At 46.2% G+C, this 18,137-nt stretch overlaps 1 protein-coding gene and 1 long non-coding RNA gene across 3 annotated transcripts; one reads left to right on the top strand and one right to left on the bottom strand.

Annotated features, from left to right (window-relative positions):
* Positions 1-235: 235 nt before the first annotated feature.
* Positions 236-4,770, top strand: NHLH2 (nescient helix-loop-helix 2). Its single transcript, XM_068697982.1, has 2 exons — positions 236-1,402; positions 3,003-4,770. Exon 2 carries the CDS (start codon positions 3,023-3,025, stop codon positions 3,449-3,451), a length of 429 nt encoding a protein of 142 aa, XP_068554083.1. The 5' UTR covers positions 236-1,402; positions 3,003-3,022; the 3' UTR covers positions 3,452-4,770.
* Positions 4,771-5,617: 847 nt separating this feature from the next.
* LOC137864134 (uncharacterized) lies at positions 5,618-18,099 on the bottom strand. Of its 2 annotated transcripts, XR_011101334.1 has the most exons (4): positions 17,792-18,099; positions 15,270-15,334; positions 14,877-15,024; positions 5,618-6,520 (listed from the first exon to the last, which is right to left on the bottom strand). It is a non-coding gene; the product is annotated as an uncharacterized lncRNA (long non-coding RNA). The 2 variants fall into 2 exon arrangements; XR_011101333.1 differs by lacking the exon at positions 5,618-6,520 and having other exon boundaries at positions 13,859-15,024.
* Positions 18,100-18,137: the final 38 nt, after the last annotated feature.

The raw sequence follows: 18,137 nt of genomic DNA, 5'->3' as shown, positions 1-18,137 counted from the left end.
ATCCAGAGGCTAGGGTTTATATCACGGGCTGCTCTCGACTGTTATAATTTGTGGCACAGATTCAGCGAGAATCTGATCTGCTGAAAATATTTGGGCTGTGAAAACTCCCACACTGTGACAGATGTCAAGTCCAATTAAGCGACTCGTGTCCAGGTTTCTGTCCAATAGGATTTCCCATTAAATATCAATTTAAGAGGGAAAAAATGCCGTCCCCTTTTCTCTCAGCCTTTATCTCTCCCAACCATCTCTAGGCTAAACCCTTCGGTACCAGGAGCGGATCCGCACGCATCTCCCGCTCTGTCTGGCTGCCCGTCTCGCCCCTGCCACCCTCCGCACCCCTCCTCGGCTCCTTTGCCACTCCGGGAGGGGTGGGAGGAGGAACTGCACTTTCTTTTTGTGCGTGTGAGCGCACCTTTTTCCTCACCGACGTCCTCTCTCGCAGCCTTTTCCAACCCCGCGCCGAGATTTTTGTGTATTTGTTTTCTTTTCCACGCTCGCAGTTCTTTCTTTCTTCTCACCCGAGCGATGCAGGAGGAGTTGGGAAGCTCGGGGACGGATGGGGGGTTCGCTTATCCATTTTTCCCCCGTCGCCAGCTCTTGAAGGACCAGCAGAAAAACTAAGCCAAACATTTATTTTCCGACCGGCTCTCCCCCCCGCCTCCCGCCGCTCTCCGCCGGACCAGCGAATTAACAAAACCCCACGTTACACCAAAAAAAAAAAAAAAAAAAAAAAAAAAAGGGAAAAAAACCCTAAAACCCTAAAACCACCAAAACAAAAAGCAGAGGGGAGAAGAAGGAGGGTGCGAAGCATTGTCACCCCGACCCGCGGCGGGCACCGGGCCGGGCACCGGCGGAACAAAGCCGGCACCGGGCTCCGGGAGGAGAGGCCGGGGGGCGGGGGAGAGGGAGCAGCCCCGGCTGGTGCTATCTCCGCATCCCTTTTGTTATTGATCGCCAGGACGAAGAGCCGGGGAGACGGCACTTTCCAGCGCAATTTAATTTTTTTTTTAATATTTTTTTTCCCCCCCCCAAACGCGACTCGCAGCTTTTGCCGGCGTATCGTAGCCCGCTGCCCCGAATTAACGGGCGGAGGAGGACTTTGATGGGGAAAAGCTTTTTCCTCCCCGATGCATCGTAAGTAACTTAAGTTGTTATTTATACTCCGCAAAACAAGCACGGCGATAACATCTCCCATCTCTGGAGCGCTGGAGGCCGCGGCGAGGGATGAGAGCTGCCCTTCCCCATCCGAGCAGGACACTTTTCCGCTCGTAATTCATTTGATTTGATTTTGATTTTTTAATTTTTCCATGCTCCGCTCCCGGAGGGTCATTTGAACTGTAAAGGAATCGCCGAGGGGGCGAGGGGACCCGGAGACAGCGGCTGTGCAAACGACTCCACCGAGGTAAGCAGCCCTAACAATATATCCCTTTTCCAGGTAGCACGGGCATGGCTTTAGTAGGGGGGATGAGAAGGGGAGAGGAAATAAAAACAAAGTCTCTTTCTGGTTCGGATCGCCAAAACGGAACGTCTGGATAAAACCAAGCAGGAAAATTCAACACACACCGTGGAGAAACCTTTAAGCAACTTTCTCCACGAACCACCTCTATAATTGCCCGTTTTCCTACAACCGCCCTACAAATCCTCCTTCTGGTAGCGTGCTTTCTCCTCTACCCGCTCACTTGGATCTCAATTGAGAGGTGATTTTATTTTTTATTTTATTTTATTCTCCCTCGCTGATACCGCTGAGAGCTGACCTGCGCGCTGGCCGCTTTTATTTCCTACCCGTGCCTCGTGGGCCTGCTTAGTGCAAGGCTCCTTACCAAAACAGAGGGGACGAAGCCCTTCCGACGGCCCTGACCAGCGGCGGCTCCTTTTTGGGGCAGCTCCTCTGCCCCTCTGCCACTCCAGGGCTTCCCCCGGGGAGCGCTCTCCCTCGCCCGATCGGTGCCCTTCCATTATGCTCCTTATTATTTCTCCTTCTAACGTCTTCGATTTTATATATATATATATATATTTTATATTATTATTTTTTCCCTTGTGACCTGAGGGGGGGGACTTTGCCTGGAAACTTTACGTGGCAACACTGGGCGATCTGAATTCTGGGGAGGTGGTGTGCCCTCCTCCCCACCTCGCCCGACACCCCAGCCCTGTGCGCACACGCACACGCACACACACATTTGTGTCCAAGGTTATTCACGAGGTGCCTGATGTATTGTTTTATTACATGCCGGCATGTCCACGTACGCGCTCGGATTTGTATTGCTGTCTACATGACAGATGGTGCTCTGTGAGGCCGCAAGAAGATACGATTCAATTTTCTTTTGAAAGGCACGTCCGCATTTATTTATTTATTTCCCCTTTCTTTCCCCCCACCCTTTTCGCGCAGGGAGGGCAGAGGAGGGAAAATTTAAAGGAATGGAAAAGTTCGGCCGCTGCTTTGGGTTTTTGGTCCTTTTTATTATTATTTTGTTTCTATTTTGAGTCTCACCCCTAAAAAACAAATCCTGAGAGCCTCCAAACGTCCCCATTTGGTCGCTGGCAAACCGCTATCTGAGCACAGTTAGCAGCTGGAAAAATAATAATAATAATAGCGATAGTAATAAAAAGAGGAGCTCACAGAAAAGAGCAGGAGGAGAGCCCAGCAGATCCATCAGATCCCGCAGGTCTGATCGGGGAAATAAATTTCCCCACTGGCCTTGCTGTGCTCGGGGAGCCTTGAGCCTGTCTCCCCTTTTAAAAGCATCGTGCCAGCGGCCCGGAGCCCGAAAGAGAAACCGTGGAGCAGAGCTTGGCAGGGGAGGACGTGCGATGGAGGAAAACAAACCATCCCGATGCTAAGCCTCTGGACGCTAGTTTGTTAGAAATAAATCCGCATCCCCTTTCATCGCTTCCCGGGCCTGTTTCTACACAGGGGGGAGTAGCGGGAGCACACGCGGGACACGGGGCGGTGCTGCGGGTCGGGGGCGCTGACCCCCTTCTCTCTGCTTCTCTGTCCCGGGAAGGCTCCTCCGCCCCCTCCACGATGATGCTCAGCCCGGACCAAGCGGCCGACTCCGACCACCCCTCCTCGGCGCCCTCCGACCCCGAGTCCCTGGGGGGCGCGGACCCCCGGGCGCTGGGCTGCTGCGCCTCCGACCCGGAGCCGGCCGAGGGCGGCGGGGGCGGCGGCGGCGGCGGGGGCGGCGGGGAGGGTCGTGCCGGGGGCCGGCCGGGGCTGCACCCCCCGCCGCTCAGCCGGGAGGAGAAACGGCGCCGTCGTCGAGCCACGGCCAAGTACCGCTCGGCCCACGCCACGCGGGAGCGGATCCGCGTGGAGGCCTTCAACCTGGCCTTCGCCGAGCTGCGCAAGCTGCTGCCCACGCTGCCGCCCGACAAGAAGCTCTCCAAGATCGAGATCCTGCGCCTGGCCATCTGCTACATCTCCTATCTCAACCACGTCCTGGACGTGTAGCCCCCGCACGCCCGCCCCGACGGCCCCGCGGAGGCCGCATCGGGACGCGCCGCGCACCGGGAGCCCGGCCCCGAGCGCACCCGGCCGGCTGCGGGGCCGGGCGCTGCCGGTGCCGGGCTCGGGGAGCTTTCCCCGCACCTCTGCTCCAGAGGCTGAGCCCCGGCGGCGCGGAACGGCCGCGTTTTTCGGCAGAGAGGTGTGAAACCAGATTGTCTCTTCAGGCTGTCAAGTGCCCCTTTATATATATCCAAAAACATCTACTTGTGACCTTAAACGTGTGACCCATGGGTGCAGTTAAAAATAACTATTTTTTATTTATGGTAGAAGGAGTGGACAATTTATTTTTTTCAAGACTTATTTATTTTTCAGAGTGGTGGCAATTTTACTTTGGATACTTTGTGCCAATTGTTTTCTATAGTCGCGTGTTTACACTTTCTCCTGTGGAATATTATGTTTAACTTTATAAGTGTTTGTTGGGATCAATACAGTGTTCCTTTTTCTTTTCTTTTCCTCTTTTTTTTTTTTTTCTTTTCTGATTATATTGCACTTGTGTATGACAGACCTTCCCTTCCTCCCTGTTTACAAGTATATTTTATATATATCAAGACATTTGCTCTTGAACTCTTTTCTTTCTTCCCTTCCTTCCTCCCTTCTTTCTTCCTTCCTTTTCTCTTTCCTTCCTTCCTTTTTTCTTTCTATTTTATTATTATTATTTTTTGTGCGTGTGTGTGGGATCAACAACCACTAGCACTTAACTAGAAGAGTTTTTTTTTTTAAAACTTGTTGTTATTCTGATCTATAGTTATGTCTGAAAAGTACTTTGCAAATCGTTTATAAGGGAAGTAGTTTTTTTGTGGGTGTATATGTGCGTGTGTGCATACCTGTATGTGTGTGGGGTTGAGCGTGGGTGTGTATGTGTGCGGTATATTTTTAGGAAAGGACATTTTTCCTAAAAAAAAAAAAAAAAAAAGGAAGAAGAAGATGAAGAAGAAGTAAATCCAGGACTGCTTTCCTTTGTGACAACCAAAAAATTCTATAACCTGAAAATGTTTCATGTTCTTTGCTGTGAATCTCTTAAAACAAGAAGCGCATTTTGGGGACGAGAAAGAAAAAGAAAAAAAAAAAACACATCTGCTATCCAAAGATTTTAGTCTTTTTCAGGGTTTTTTTGTGTGTCTCTGTTGCTTTATATAATGCAATATTTTGTAGTGAAAATAGATAAATCTGGTTTCTATCTGATGCGTTTTTCATATCTCTCATGAATGGTGAGCTGTTTTGCATATAAATAAAAGTATCAAATAAAAGCTGTTTTTTCCTAATTATTTTTCCCTGTTGGTCTTTCTATAAGATGGAGATTTGACAGAGTGTATGATCTGCCTTGTGAATAAGGATTTTACACCTGCTCCTGCTGTATGTAGAAAAGCTTCAACAGGTTACCTGCCTCTTGCCCAGGCATGGCTGCCATCCCTCAGCACAGCTCCCCTGCCCCAGCTGCTCTCAGCTGAGCTCACTGCACAAATCCATGTGAGACGTAGGACCCTTGCTTTCACCTTCTCCCCATGACGACTGGCATCTGTCCTCATGTTTCCAAGTTCAGGCTGTAAAATCAAACCCGGGTCTGGGATGCACCTGCTCTGCTGCATCACTCTGTGGTACGTATGACTTTGCAACCAAAATGTAAGTGCTGCATCCTGCCCGTGTGCAGTGGATTTTCTTGCTCTTGTTTAAATTCCGTTTTGACCCCGCTCTGGTCAGGTCCAGTTCTACTGAAACCAAACAAAAATCTTGGGCCCTTTGCCCAGTTAGAAAAACCTCAGCCATTCTCCTTTACGCGAGGCTCCACTGCCAAAGACTGTCATGAGAAAAATGGCACAGATACAGATTCAGTAACAGAAAGGTTATCACCTGAGTAAAGCAAAAGCTCTGTGCCACCTCATTTATTAAATCCTTTTCTTCTTTACCACAAGGGGTTAATTTTACCTATAATTTGAATATTGCCATTGACTTGGGCAGGAGGCATGCAGCAGAAAAAGCAGGTCCATTGTTACTTGCTTTAGAGATAAAGCCCTCCCTCCCCTCCCATTTTTATGGCTGACACTTTGCACAGTGGTTTAATTAAGTGTGGTCTTGCCCAGCTGAAAAGCTCTATGCAGAAAACCTGTCAGAGAGGCTGTTAATTCCACTTTCTACCAATGCACACTTCCCAAGTCCCAAGGGAGTGCGCACAGACTTGGTAGTTCAATGCACAGTTATAAAATCCAGCAATTTTCAGTGCTGAAAAAGCTCCACCAACTTTGGAGCTGGTTTACTTCAGGACAGGGTTGTTTATTAGGTTCTGCCAAAGTCTGGAGGCTGGGTCAAGTTTGATGATAATTGTCCAAGTGATATTATAAATCCTGCCATCCAGCAAACCTTCTGGCTACCGAAATTCAGTAAGACTTAGTTAATAAAAAGATTAGCATGTTTTTCCTTCTCAAATGTGCAAATGCATGATTTAGGGGAGAGCACGGTGACTGCAGCCACCAATGGTTTTTCAGACAGATGGGCTGCTGGATAAGGAGATGAGAAACCAGTGTCCCCTGCCCCCTTGGCCTCACTCCCTCTTCTGGGGTTTGCAAACACATCACATCACAGGCAGAGGGATGCTCAAACTCAGACTGGACAGCGAAGTTTGTTGCAGACCCAGCAGTGGTTATCAGCCCAGATGTGTCCTGGGTCTCAAGACCATGTGCATGGACTCCCTGCTCAAGTGATGAGGCCCTCCTATATCAGAGCTGATTCTCCACCAATTCACATGCTCAGAAACATCCCCACCATGCTGCCCATGGCCTCTGTGCAGTGTAGGCTGCAGGGATAGGCTCCTGTTCAGCAATCCTCCTGCCATGCAAACACGGGAGAGTCTAGCACAAAGAAGTCTGGGGACTGCTCAGGTTTGGAAACAAGGATCATTTCCAGACCATGCCATTCCTACCTTCCCCCAGGACAATGGAGACCGTGCTTGCACTCAGAGGGAGGGCAGGAAGGGCTTTGGTTTTGGTGGTAGCAGCAGGATCTAGCATCAAGTTTAACCTGCAGGAGAATCGGGGGTGTTTGACCTGAAGATGTTTCCCTTTCTTCTGAACGCAACCATTTATCTGATAGACAAAATTGCTTCTCCCTGCAAATCCAATCTCACTTCCATCCACTCACCACCTTGCTTATGTCCTCTAACCACCATGACATCAGCTCGACCACTTTTGTGTTTTCCTGCTGGCATCAAGGAAACTCATTGTCATCTAGTATCTGACGACTGCTGATAACAAAATGTAGGTTTTGCTCCCCCATCCCACTGTTATTTTTTTTTTTTCCCCTTAATTCTTGAGAAAGAGATGAGTCGTATGGCCAAGCTACAAGGCTAACACAATAAAAAGGCTGCATGACTAAGTGCTCAAAAGTCTGGATTTATGGAGAAGGAGTAAACAACTTTAACTCCATCTCATTGCGAGTCTGCATTAGATAGTGATAAAGTCTAATTATGTAATCAAAGTTACTTTGCCTACGTCTATGTTCCCTCAGCAATATAGAAATAAGTGATCTTGCACAATATTACAGGAGGAGCAGGGTGGAACTGCTCAAAGAAAGGTTATATCATGTTCAGCCTGTCCGGCTGGCAGGGAAGAAATATGGAGTTAATATTTTCTGGGTTTGTAGTGAGTAAAGCTAACATTAAAGCGACATTCAGATACCATTATTTCACATTTAAAAAGAAGCTCATCCTGTAAATCACGAAAGGAAGCATACACAAAGACAAAGAAGGCACAGCGATACCCCTGGACCTTCATCTGAGGCTAAAAGAGGTGATTTAAGCTTGATTCAACGTGATAAATAAAACATGGATTGGAAGCCTCCAGCACTCACAAGCAGGAAGTGCTTCCAATGTATAGATCTATAATATCCCAGTCCTGTGGACATCCAGCATACCTTTAACATAAAGTGATACGATGTTTTAAGACATTTGTAGATATATGGACATACACAGACATGAGGCATAGTATGCATTTTTGTTGTATGATTGGGAAACAGAGCATCTAATGCATTCAGACTAACCTTAGAAACAGATCCAGGCCCTGCTACAGCAACTGCAAGCCAAAAGTAACTTCTATAAATAAATGTACTAATTTCCCTTGAACTATGAGTAGTGCCTTATTGCTCAAGTCAAAAGGTGGGTGAAACAGGTAGAATATTACCACTGATATTTACAGCAGAGAAATTATGAGCATCTCGGATGTGATTTGATATCTTTGCTGTATTCCTAACAACAAAAAAAAAAAAAGGTTGTACATGTGAGTGGGAGAGGGAGAGAGATGGGGAGGGTGAGCTGGAGAGGATGTTGTATATGGAATTCAACAAAGAAATGGATCTCTTCCATTATATAGCCATGAAGAAATACCAGAGACATTCTATCTATCTATTCATGTATCTAGCCATCCTGTAACCCAATTAACCCAGTCCTTTTAGGGAGAATAAATATGTTCTAATATCAGCCATTATTTTTCAGTACTCTCGGTTTATTCTCCAGGGTGGGACAGATCAATAACCACAATAGCAGCCGACCCAAAAGGAAAAGACAATCTCCTGGCACTTCTTATTTATTTCTTCAGCGGCGATTCTGTTTTTCCTGCCTCTTCCCCTGGTGACGGATTTTGCCTTTCCTGCCCAGAATGGCCGTGTTGTTTTATCCTGGGCTCTATTTGCATGTGGGCTTCAGATTTGTCTTTGGCTCCTTGCACGGTTTGGGATGAGACCCTCCCGTCCCCAGAGAGGGGGGCAGGTGTTGCTCCAGTCGAGCGAATGGAACCAAATTACAGGACCGTCTGTCGCCTCCTCTGGGAGACGTCGGAGGGAGGGGAGGGAGAGGAGGGGAGCGGGATGCCATATGACAGAAAAGAAAAGCAGAACATCATACTGATGCCGATAAGAGCTTGGAAACATGAGTCACCCCAGCCCACAGCCCCACCCAAAACCAGGCGGCAGCCACCTGAAAGAGAAATGTCAGGAGCCGAGACAGAAATAAATTGAGTCACTGGGCTGGAATAACTCAGGCTCAGAATGTAACAGAGCTCAGACCCAGTCCACTTGCAGGCACACAAGTGCAGGCACAAAGTTGGGCTGCCTAACGCAGATTTTTGTCAGCTCACTGCTGTGTGCTTTGATCCCTCTCCCCCCCCAGAGCAGGCTCCTCTGCCTGCCACTGCTCTCCACCAGCTTGGAAGCAGCTTCCTTCTTCTCTTCCTTCCCTCACTGTGCTGTAGGGTGCACAAGTTTCGCTGCTGCAGGGATGTTCTGCTCCTCCACCGCCGTCAGCCCGTGCCTGCTGCTGCTGTAGCCGTCCCTGCTTCTGCTGTTTGGTGCTGCAGCTCATGGGCAGGGTGACAGCGCTGGTCTCGCCTCCGCTCCAGCCTGTGTGGAGGCTTCCACCCAATCAGCCCGAGGAAGCAGGTGATGCTACAGAAGTTACACTCTTCTCACACCCACCCTGCTGCTTTAGGCAGTCTTAAAAATTTATATTAAAAAAAAAAATACATCCTAGACACACACACATGCATCTGGTTTTGGTGCTTTTTCCTCCCAAGCTCTCTTACAGCCATGCACATTTGTGTGTGCAATAGCTCTCAGTGTGGCAGGACACAGAGTCACTCAGAAAGCAAGAGGAGACAGTTGTTCTAGAGTTCCTCACTGAGAAAGGGAAGCAGAGAAAGCTGCTTTGGGTACAACTCCTTCCTAAAGGAAGGGATGAAAGAAAGTGACAATACAAATGCTTAAATCAAAGCAAAAGCAGTGCAGGATAAAAGAAAAGCAGAAGCAGCCAGGTTACCTAGATAGAGGAGCTGCATCAATCAGAAACTGGGCATAAGGCAAGGGATTTTGCATGAGGGTGATGGAGAGTACAAATGAGGAGGGCTGTGTGAACTTGGGGCATGTGCAGGTGGAGCAGTGAGGAAGGGGAAAGATGTGAGCAGCTGGATAAAGCTGCTAGCATGGAAGAAGAGAAGATGCTGCTCCAGCAAGCCTGAGAGACAGCAGCTTGCTCAGGGGCTAGAAGCAAGTTCAATCCAGGAAAAGCCAGACACCAGGCGAGGAGAGAATTGGAAGGAGTCATTAAATAGACAGTCAAGACTACAAAGAAGAGATCTCCACAACTTTAATCATGGCTAGAGGGATAGACTGGCACAGAAACATTTTCACAAGGACCAAAAGACAAGAGGTTTGTCATACAACATCCATCCTTCAGAGAAGCCCTCTGCCTTTCTCCTTCCTCAAAACCGTTCTGTGTGCAGAAGTGGCAGAAAGATTTGCAAACCCCAGGGCTAGAGCCCAGCACGAGCTCACAGACAAGATAAACACAGAGAAAGAAAGAAAAGGAAAAGAAAAGCAGAGCAGAAAACAGAATCTGCCTGTGTGCAGATACAACGTTCAAAGACAACCCTTTCCCACATCACAGGCTTTCAGACTCAGTATTCACCATACCAAGGTTTTTCTTCCCATTCAAGCAATTCTAGGATCTAAGACAGGCTTCAAGACTTTTCCAGAAGTGTCCTCTATAGGTAGAGCTCTATCACTCCATGATATAGCCACACGCAAGTATTGGAATTTTGTTATTCCAGATAATAAAGGCAAGGACTTACTTACTATGAAAAATTGCAGAAGGACTGTGCAAGACTGATAAAATAGCACAAGAAATTCAATCTAAATGGAGTGATAAAGTGGTGCATGCAGGGAAGAACGTTTCTAACTCCACATGCAGCTGATAGGTCCTGAGCCAGCCACAGAAAGAAGATCTTGTAGTTATGATATATTGTTTCATGATAACATCAGCTTGGTTCTTGGTGGCATGGAAAAAGAAAATCAAATGTTAGGTATTGATATCATTGTAGAGAGAACAGAACTGGTAGAGAGCAAGAGAGAACATCATTAGGTCATAGTGTAAAATCATAGTAAATCCATATCTTGAATACTGTCTGTAGCTCTGGTTCTCCACCCTTTCAGTAACGATACAAAAAAACTACAAAAGCATCTGAGAAAGGCAGTATGGATAAGCCAGTGTACAGAAAAGCTTTTGTACAACAAATGGCTGAGTAAAAAGGACTGAGTCAGCAGTGATTTTACAACAGGAAGTCATTGTAACCCATTTAACAAGAGAATGGTGGAAAGGGATTGCATTTATTTATTTATTTGGTCCTTACTTGGACAGGATTACCTTCTGTACAGGTAGATCCTATGAGTTGGGTCATGATTTTCACCTTGCTTGTATTGCCCCAAGCAAACACAAGCTCAAGAGATCTCAACCAAAGTGAATCTATTGATCACCTCAAAGTCTATACTATACTATTTAGCCTTATAGCAGAGCAAGCATGGATTTCAAAGAAAGTATCTTAAAAGAACTGTAGAGAACCACACGCATACCCCTTGTTTCTCCCAGCCCAGGGCTCCTACACACAACTCATCAATACCAAAACATTTATTCAGAAGGAACCACCAGGTTTCTTGACCCATGAGGAAGCTTCAGGCAATGTACAAGATAAGTCCGTGCAAGACTTCCTTACTCCATTCACCCTGTAACAGTATCCAAGATTTGAACCTTACTCTGTAGAGGTGGATTTACCTCACTTGACCTTTTCTTGAATCAGTGTTAAAGTATCTCTCAATGGTGGGTTTACGGTGCATGCTTGACCTACAGACAATCATAAAACCTCCTCTGTATCATTAAGACATCCAGGATTTTTGCTACCAAACAGCTTCCTTCTCAGTAGCATCCAAAAGGTGAAAGTACTACACGAAATAGGATTCAGAGTATAAATTTACAAGCTCCCAGAGCACATAGTATTATGAGAGGCCAAGGCCAGGGTCAAGTCCCATCAGCCACAGAGGAATTCTAGCACCAGGCTGCATCTTAGCCAAAGGGTAAAAACAATAACTAAAATAAACAAACAACATAAAACCCGCCTTGTAGCCTTGTTAACCATGAAGACAGAGTTAGCAGTCTTAAATATTTGTGTCAGAAATAGAAGTTTGGGTGAGAGTCAGCATGATATGAGCTATTGAGGCAGATCCTAGTAGCATAAGTATTTTTAAGTCCACAGACCTAAAAACCAAGCTGTATTAATCAGGAATCTCAGAAGACAGCCCAAGGACAAAATGCACAGAGAAGGTTGCAGGTGGCCTAAAACACAGTCTTTCTATGGTAGGGTTAAGACACTGGTGGGATGGCACGGAGAAACCTGCATTACTTGGTAGCATAAACAAGCTGTAATAGGATTCATTGCCTTTCTACTCAGACAAACCACATTTAATTACCTTGCATCCAAGTTGCAGTAATCTAGATGCAGATAGATCTGAAGTAAATTGAAAGGAAATGGATTTTACGTGACAATGTAGGAAGGAAAAGCACATTAAGATAAGGATGATTAGGTGGATTGGATGAACCTTGTAAAAGATAATTGCATTCAAAACAATAGCATCTTCAGCAGGGGAATTTTTGTCAAGTGGAAGTTATACCACCGTCACACTCACAGAAGTGTCTATACCAGATTGACTCCTTCTTTTTGTGCATGGTGGCTCCTTGAGTTTCTCCAAGAGTGGCAGTAATATCTGAAGCAGAGATACGGAGCTAAGCAGGACAATGTTTGCCCATCTGTAGTCAGTCAACTTGCTGAAACATCATTAGATCTATCCACCAAACTAGGAGTCAGCTTTCAAGCAGTTTAGCATCCTAGGCTGTTTTGATCCAGAGCTGTGGGTTAGCTCTGCTTTATTCCTGGACATTGTGCTACAAGAGCAGAAATTCTCACTAATTATTGAGTGAGATTTAAGGGTTGGACCTTTCATCAAGTACTCAGAAGTGAGGTTCCTGGTGGAAGTCACCAATATCCACTCCTGGATTGGGTGGTACAGTATGATGTGAGTATACAGCATATGTGCTGCATCACAGCTCTTCTTGCCTGCTTGCCACAAAAGCCAGTTACAGATGTGGTTCACCATACATGTATAAAAGGAGAAGAGATATTGACGACCTTATGGCATGGAATAAATATCCATAGAATAGTAGAAATATTTGATCAGGATTAGAGGGTCCAAAAACACCTAGTCTGTTGTGTCTTAAAGTCACTTATAAGAGAGCATAAAAGCGTGTCTGATAAGCAGGGCAAATGACATCATCAACCGAGTCCCGTGCAAAATAGCTGACATTTTCCTACGCAGCACCCTTGCCTCTGATTGGAAAGACATAGATTTGATGAATGGACCCCTCAGTGGGTGAGGAATTGGCTGGATGGTTGCAGTCAAAGAGTTGTGGTCAATGGCTCAGGGCCCAAGCAGAGATCTGTAATGAGTGGTGTTCCTCAGAAGTCAGTACTGGGACTGGCGCTTTTTAATATCTTTGTTGGTGACATGGACAGTGGGGTCGAGTGCACCCTCAGGCTGGAGCACCTCTCTTATGAAGACAGGCTGGGGGAGTTGGGGTTGTTCAGCCTGGAGAAGAGAAAGCTCTGGGGAGACCTTACAGTGCCCTTCCAGCACCTAAAGGGGGCCTACAACAAAGCTGGGGAGGGACTTTTTGTCAGAGCACAGAGTTGTGCTGGGGCCCTGTTGAAGTCCAGGCCTGATTAAACAGCTTTTTCCTCGGTGTTTACCAGCTTGACTGCTTTCAGTCATAGCCTTGGTGCTCAGCCCAGGACAGCCTTTCAAAACTTACTCTGGGTTTGCTCCTTGTGCTTTCATACAGATCTGCCTTTCTGTTCATATTTCACTCACAGTAATCTTACTATTTCATTCCTGCCAATACTACTATTTCTGTTACTTATCTCTAGATATTAGAAAAGCTTCATCAGTGTCATTGAAAGCAGTGGTCTTCTGATGCCAGCATGAAACACCTTTGGCTCTTCTCTTTGATTTTTCCAGTTCCTGCATACCTTTGATGTATCCCTTTGAACATGTTTTTTCTTGTCTACCTGGCTACGCTAACCTCTTTCAGGCATTTCATTTCTGTCATGAGAAATATACAGTTTTCTTGTTCAGCCTTCAGCTAGAAACTCCAGTTTATTCCAAAGTTGCTCCAAGCCACCTGTCACAGTGCTCACCTGTTCTTCCCCATATCAAAATGTTACCTCTGCAGACCTAGGTATCCTTATACCACCAGACTCGCTACTATTTTCCTGGAAAGTGGGTAAGATGCAAAACACTGTTTGAGTGACAGCCAAAGGAAGAGATGTTTCCCAGAAAGGGTATTGAACACATGCCAATGTATGTTCTGCTTTCCTAAAGCCTTGTGCTGGAAGCCTGCTGATACATCAGGTTTAAGTAATATATTTGGGGATCACATAACAATCCCTCAAAAAAAACAATAATAATAAAAAAATAATCTGATGGTCATCAGTGAGAAATATTCACTTTATTTTTCATGCCAGGAGCTAAACAAAGAGTTGGATTTATTTCACCTGTGATAACAAATCTCTCTACTTCACTGAGTTTTCTCATTGCTCAGCAAGGAAAGCTCTAAGCCCGAAGCTCTAAGTCCATCTAAATGCTTTTGGCCAGTAGTGAAATGCAAAAGAAACTTGCCTGTATGCCTCTCAGATGTATTCACACGATCCATGTTCTGTGGTTTCTCCTATGGTGCCAGCACCACATGTAGCCCCACACCACTAAGCAAATTGCAAGGAAAACGAAGCTCAGGACTGCACACTTCTTTGCTCAGTTGTGATGGGTCATACACAGTGGTCATGCATGCCAAGGATAGGCAGACAATTTGGCTGGTAAACTCTGAGAAAATGCTGTTGGGTGTGTGAAAATAAGATTTACTCTGGTTTTCTTTGGGGGCTTACAGTCTGGCTAGATTGGGGCAGTGTTTCAGGAGACGACAGAAATATTCCCTGCAGTAGGGGCCCTTTCCAGTCAAATTTCTAGTCACTGCTGCAGAGAAGCTTTAGATCGTCTCAAAGAAAGGCACTGCAAGTCAATTTTAAACCACAGATACATCTGTTTCCTTTTCTCTAGCCTCATTCTGAGAAACCCTTTCTGAGCTGCTTCAGATTAAATTCAGCTCCCCCACTCCAAACCACCAGAGACATCCACCACAGCGAGTCTCAACCTCAAGGGTTACATTTGGCTTGGTTGTGAGAGACTGGGAACAAATCCTTATAACACAACCAGCCTTGTCAGAGCCTTGTCAAAAACTGTGTTTCCTTGTTTTCTACAGATAGGTGTTGCAGAAAGCAAACGGAGGCGCTGAAAGCAACCCACCCATTGATCTATAGCTATCTGCATTGCTAAGGGCCCTATTTCTGTCACATTCATTTTTCTGTCTTTTCAGTAAACCAGCTACTGCCACGATCCCTTCTCCTTGCAACCTCTGCACACACCCACCAGAACATTAATCCCTAGAAATCACCTCTTGTGGTTGCTTGATGGATGACTCCAGCAGAGACATGTCCTGCTCATATATCAATAGTGCAGGGGTAGGCCAGGCTCAAGGGGTCCCCTTTTGAGTGAGAGACAAGGGATCAGACAGTGTTCCCTCTATGTATTAGGTGGATTCCCTGTGAGAAGAAGAGATGTGTTGATCATGCAAATTTTCTATGCCAGATTAGCCCCCAGCATTGATGAACAGGACCAGGTTGCTCCCAGTTTTTAGGATTCAAGAAGAAAAGGACACAAAGGACCAGTGCTGGCTTATGCTATGGGGCCATGCTAAAGAAGGCTACACCTTCTTTAGTCCCACTCTGGATAAGAATAAATTACAACTGCTGGAAGGAAACAACAACTGTCTGTCTGGAGCATGTACCTGCTTAGCTTGGAGTGCAAGATGCCAGTCACAGAAGAATTTTATCCAGAAGGAAACAGCTCCACCTGTGTGATTGAAATGAGATGTGAAATGCTTAGAAAGATTTCCAAAGCTTGCATAACTACTGCTTATACTTAGCACTTCATAAACGTGTTTATTTGCATTTTTATTGGCATGAGCAGGTCAGATTCAGCTTGTTTGCTGTTTTTGACCCTCTTTATTGTTTCTGGCTCCCTCTGTTTGAGAGGGTGAGAGTTAGGCACCCACATACAGGTCAGTAAACCCCCTGACTGCTAGGGGTTGACAAACAAATTTTGTAGGATCGGCTGTGCACCACTTCTGAAATGATGCAGAGCTGCTAGCAGAGCATTAGAAAACTAGCTTGAAATTACTGGCCATGACCAGGCCCCGTGTTTTGCAAATTCCTCTCCCACCTCCTCCCAAAAACTGATTCTATGACTTTACTGTGTTTATTGTAAGCAGAGTGCAATCAGCTCCTGTGGTGAATACTGTCCGACAATGGCTACTTGTGTGCTCCCTGATCAATGGAAAAGAATTGGTGAATCTCATTTCTTTTCTCTCCAAAGATTCCCCTGCCTCCTTTTCCATCATTACATTTCTGCAAGCTCTTCTCCTCCTTTTTATTTCAGTCCTGGGTGTCCCCTGAGCTCTGTGATTGCATTTAAAACAGACACAACGACATTATGAAGCATTAAACTAATGGCATTTGAGACCATTTTTCTCCCGTAAACCATTATGACGTCCCTGGAACGGCTGGCAGAGGGCTGAGCACCAGCGCTGCCATCCAGGGCTGCATCCCTCTCTGACGCTTGGTGCCCACAGTGGGACTCGAGGTGCCATCTCTCGTGCTGCTCCCGCTGTAACAGTCCCCAAGAAAGCTATTTTGATCTTCAGATGAGTTGTTTGGCATGCCCATAATGACAAATACGTGGATGGGGGGTTAACCATGAATTGCAAAGTACCCATCGATTCCCCAGGGTGGAGAGGAATATATCCTCCTTCACACCCTTTTGATGTATAGTTAATTACACGAATCTGGAACTGTTACCATGTGCAAACACAGTGAAAATTGACTTTCTAAGCCATCCCTGGCCCCTCTGCATATGTCTGTAGCTCTATCCCAATACCGTGCTCTGTCTGTACGCACACAAATATAATCAGCACTGGTTTAGACTCTTTTTTTGATAATCCAGCTTTATAAAATGTTAGAGGAATAGAACGGAATGTAGCATCCTTCAGGCCTGATATAGCTTTTTCTTCTTTTTTTTTTATAGAAAAACAAAATAAAAGAAGAAACTTATTTTATATTGGTTGTTCTTTCTCTTGCCTGAATAAAAGCTTTAGCACAGCTTGAAAGGGTTGCATGTGCTGAAATGTAGCCCAAGGATATGTGTTATTATCCATCCCCTCTTGACCAGCAGGGTCTCGGCTCTCTCTCCCTTTCAGCCTTTTGTTTGAACAGATGGGATTGGGGAACGAAGGGAAAGAAAGGCAGTCTGTTCTCATTAACTCTCCCAGTACACAAACACAAACCTGAGCACAGGGGACCTACGGAACAGGACTGCTTCCACTCTATGCACATCCACCGAGACCATATGTACCCGCACACAAAGGCAGGCAGAAGACCCACATTGAGCCAGCTACAAGGCACTTACCAAGGATGACTCCTCACCAACTAATTAAAAAATAATAATTTTCAAAAGCCCTCACAGGTCATTTCCTTTTCATTCAGCTGCACAATTTAAAAAATAACCTTCAGCTCATGTGGTGTTGAGGCTGTTTTAAAAGAGAGTCTGCCATCAAATCAGCCTAAAACCTGAGCTGGGAGTGTTTGCTGTGGCCTTGTCTAACGTGAGCTCTGTGAAGAAGTTTCAGTCTGAAACTGCTAGATCAGGGGTGAGGTTTCTCTAGCCCAGACTCCAGGCAAGGGCCAAGGCAGCTTCTTTTGGAAAAGATGCTCAAAAACCTGTGGTTGGCCTCAATGGACAAACCTGTTCTTTGAGAATGTCTCCTCAAATAATCTGCGGCCAGGTAAGGCTGTAAATCTTGAGGGCAAAGTACTTCTGTTTCCATCATGGCCCTTGCATTTTTTTTCCATATTTACTTAGACAGAGCTTTTTTAGTGCCATTTAAACAATACCTGACTCTCTATTGAGTTGTGCATGGTTGTAGGCCTTGGGAATCTCATGAGCAGCCCTGGTCTGTGTGTGGGGAAACATCTCCTTTCCAGCAAGGCTCAACTCCTCACTTTGGAGAGGACTGGGCAGCTCCAAAGTGAACATGACCATGCATCAACCCCATGACAATCCCAAAGCCACTTGCTCTTGCTTGGCCTGCAAAGATGGAGAGGCAAGGTGGTTTCTCCAGCACCTAATCACACATCACACAACCATCACGAGGCCAGAGTACACACAGATGGCTACCACTGGCACATGGCAACTCATCCAGCTGTCACCCTACAGCCACAGGCAATGCTCAGTCACCATAGTTCAAATCCCCACCTGAGCACACGAAACTCCTCCAGGTACTCCTCCTGCTTTGCTTTCTAGGTAGCAACCCTCACCACATCATGAAAAGGATTTTTGGACACCTCTGAGTCACATCTCGCTGCCTCCTTCTTCCTCTCCAGGTCAGCTTCTGGCTCTCTTTATGCTCTCCTGCCCTTCTGAGTGCTAACGGGGTCAGGCCTGAAGGGAAAACATACCGAGCCTCTGCAGCTGCCTCGCAATGAGCCCCCAGATCAGAAGGACGACGGGCACCTGGCTGCTCTGAAACGACACCAGCTGAAACGAGGAGCCTCAGGAGCCAATTTCCCAAATAGGCTCCTCAGTTACAGCTCCCGTCTGA

Source organism: Anas acuta, chromosome 1 (assembly GCF_963932015.1).
Source record: "Anas acuta chromosome 1, bAnaAcu1.1, whole genome shotgun sequence".
In the NCBI taxonomy this organism is placed as follows: domain Eukaryota; kingdom Metazoa; phylum Chordata; class Aves; order Anseriformes; family Anatidae; genus Anas; species Anas acuta.
The sequence above is the reverse complement of the archived record's forward strand: the minus strand, read 5'-3'. Positions and strand labels throughout refer to the sequence as shown.

Bases quoted from the DNA above. Each gene is read 5' to 3' on its own strand.
- NHLH2 (XM_068697982.1), top strand. From the start codon at position 3,023: ATGATGCTCAGCCCGGACCAAGCGGCCGACTCCGACCACCCCTCCTCG.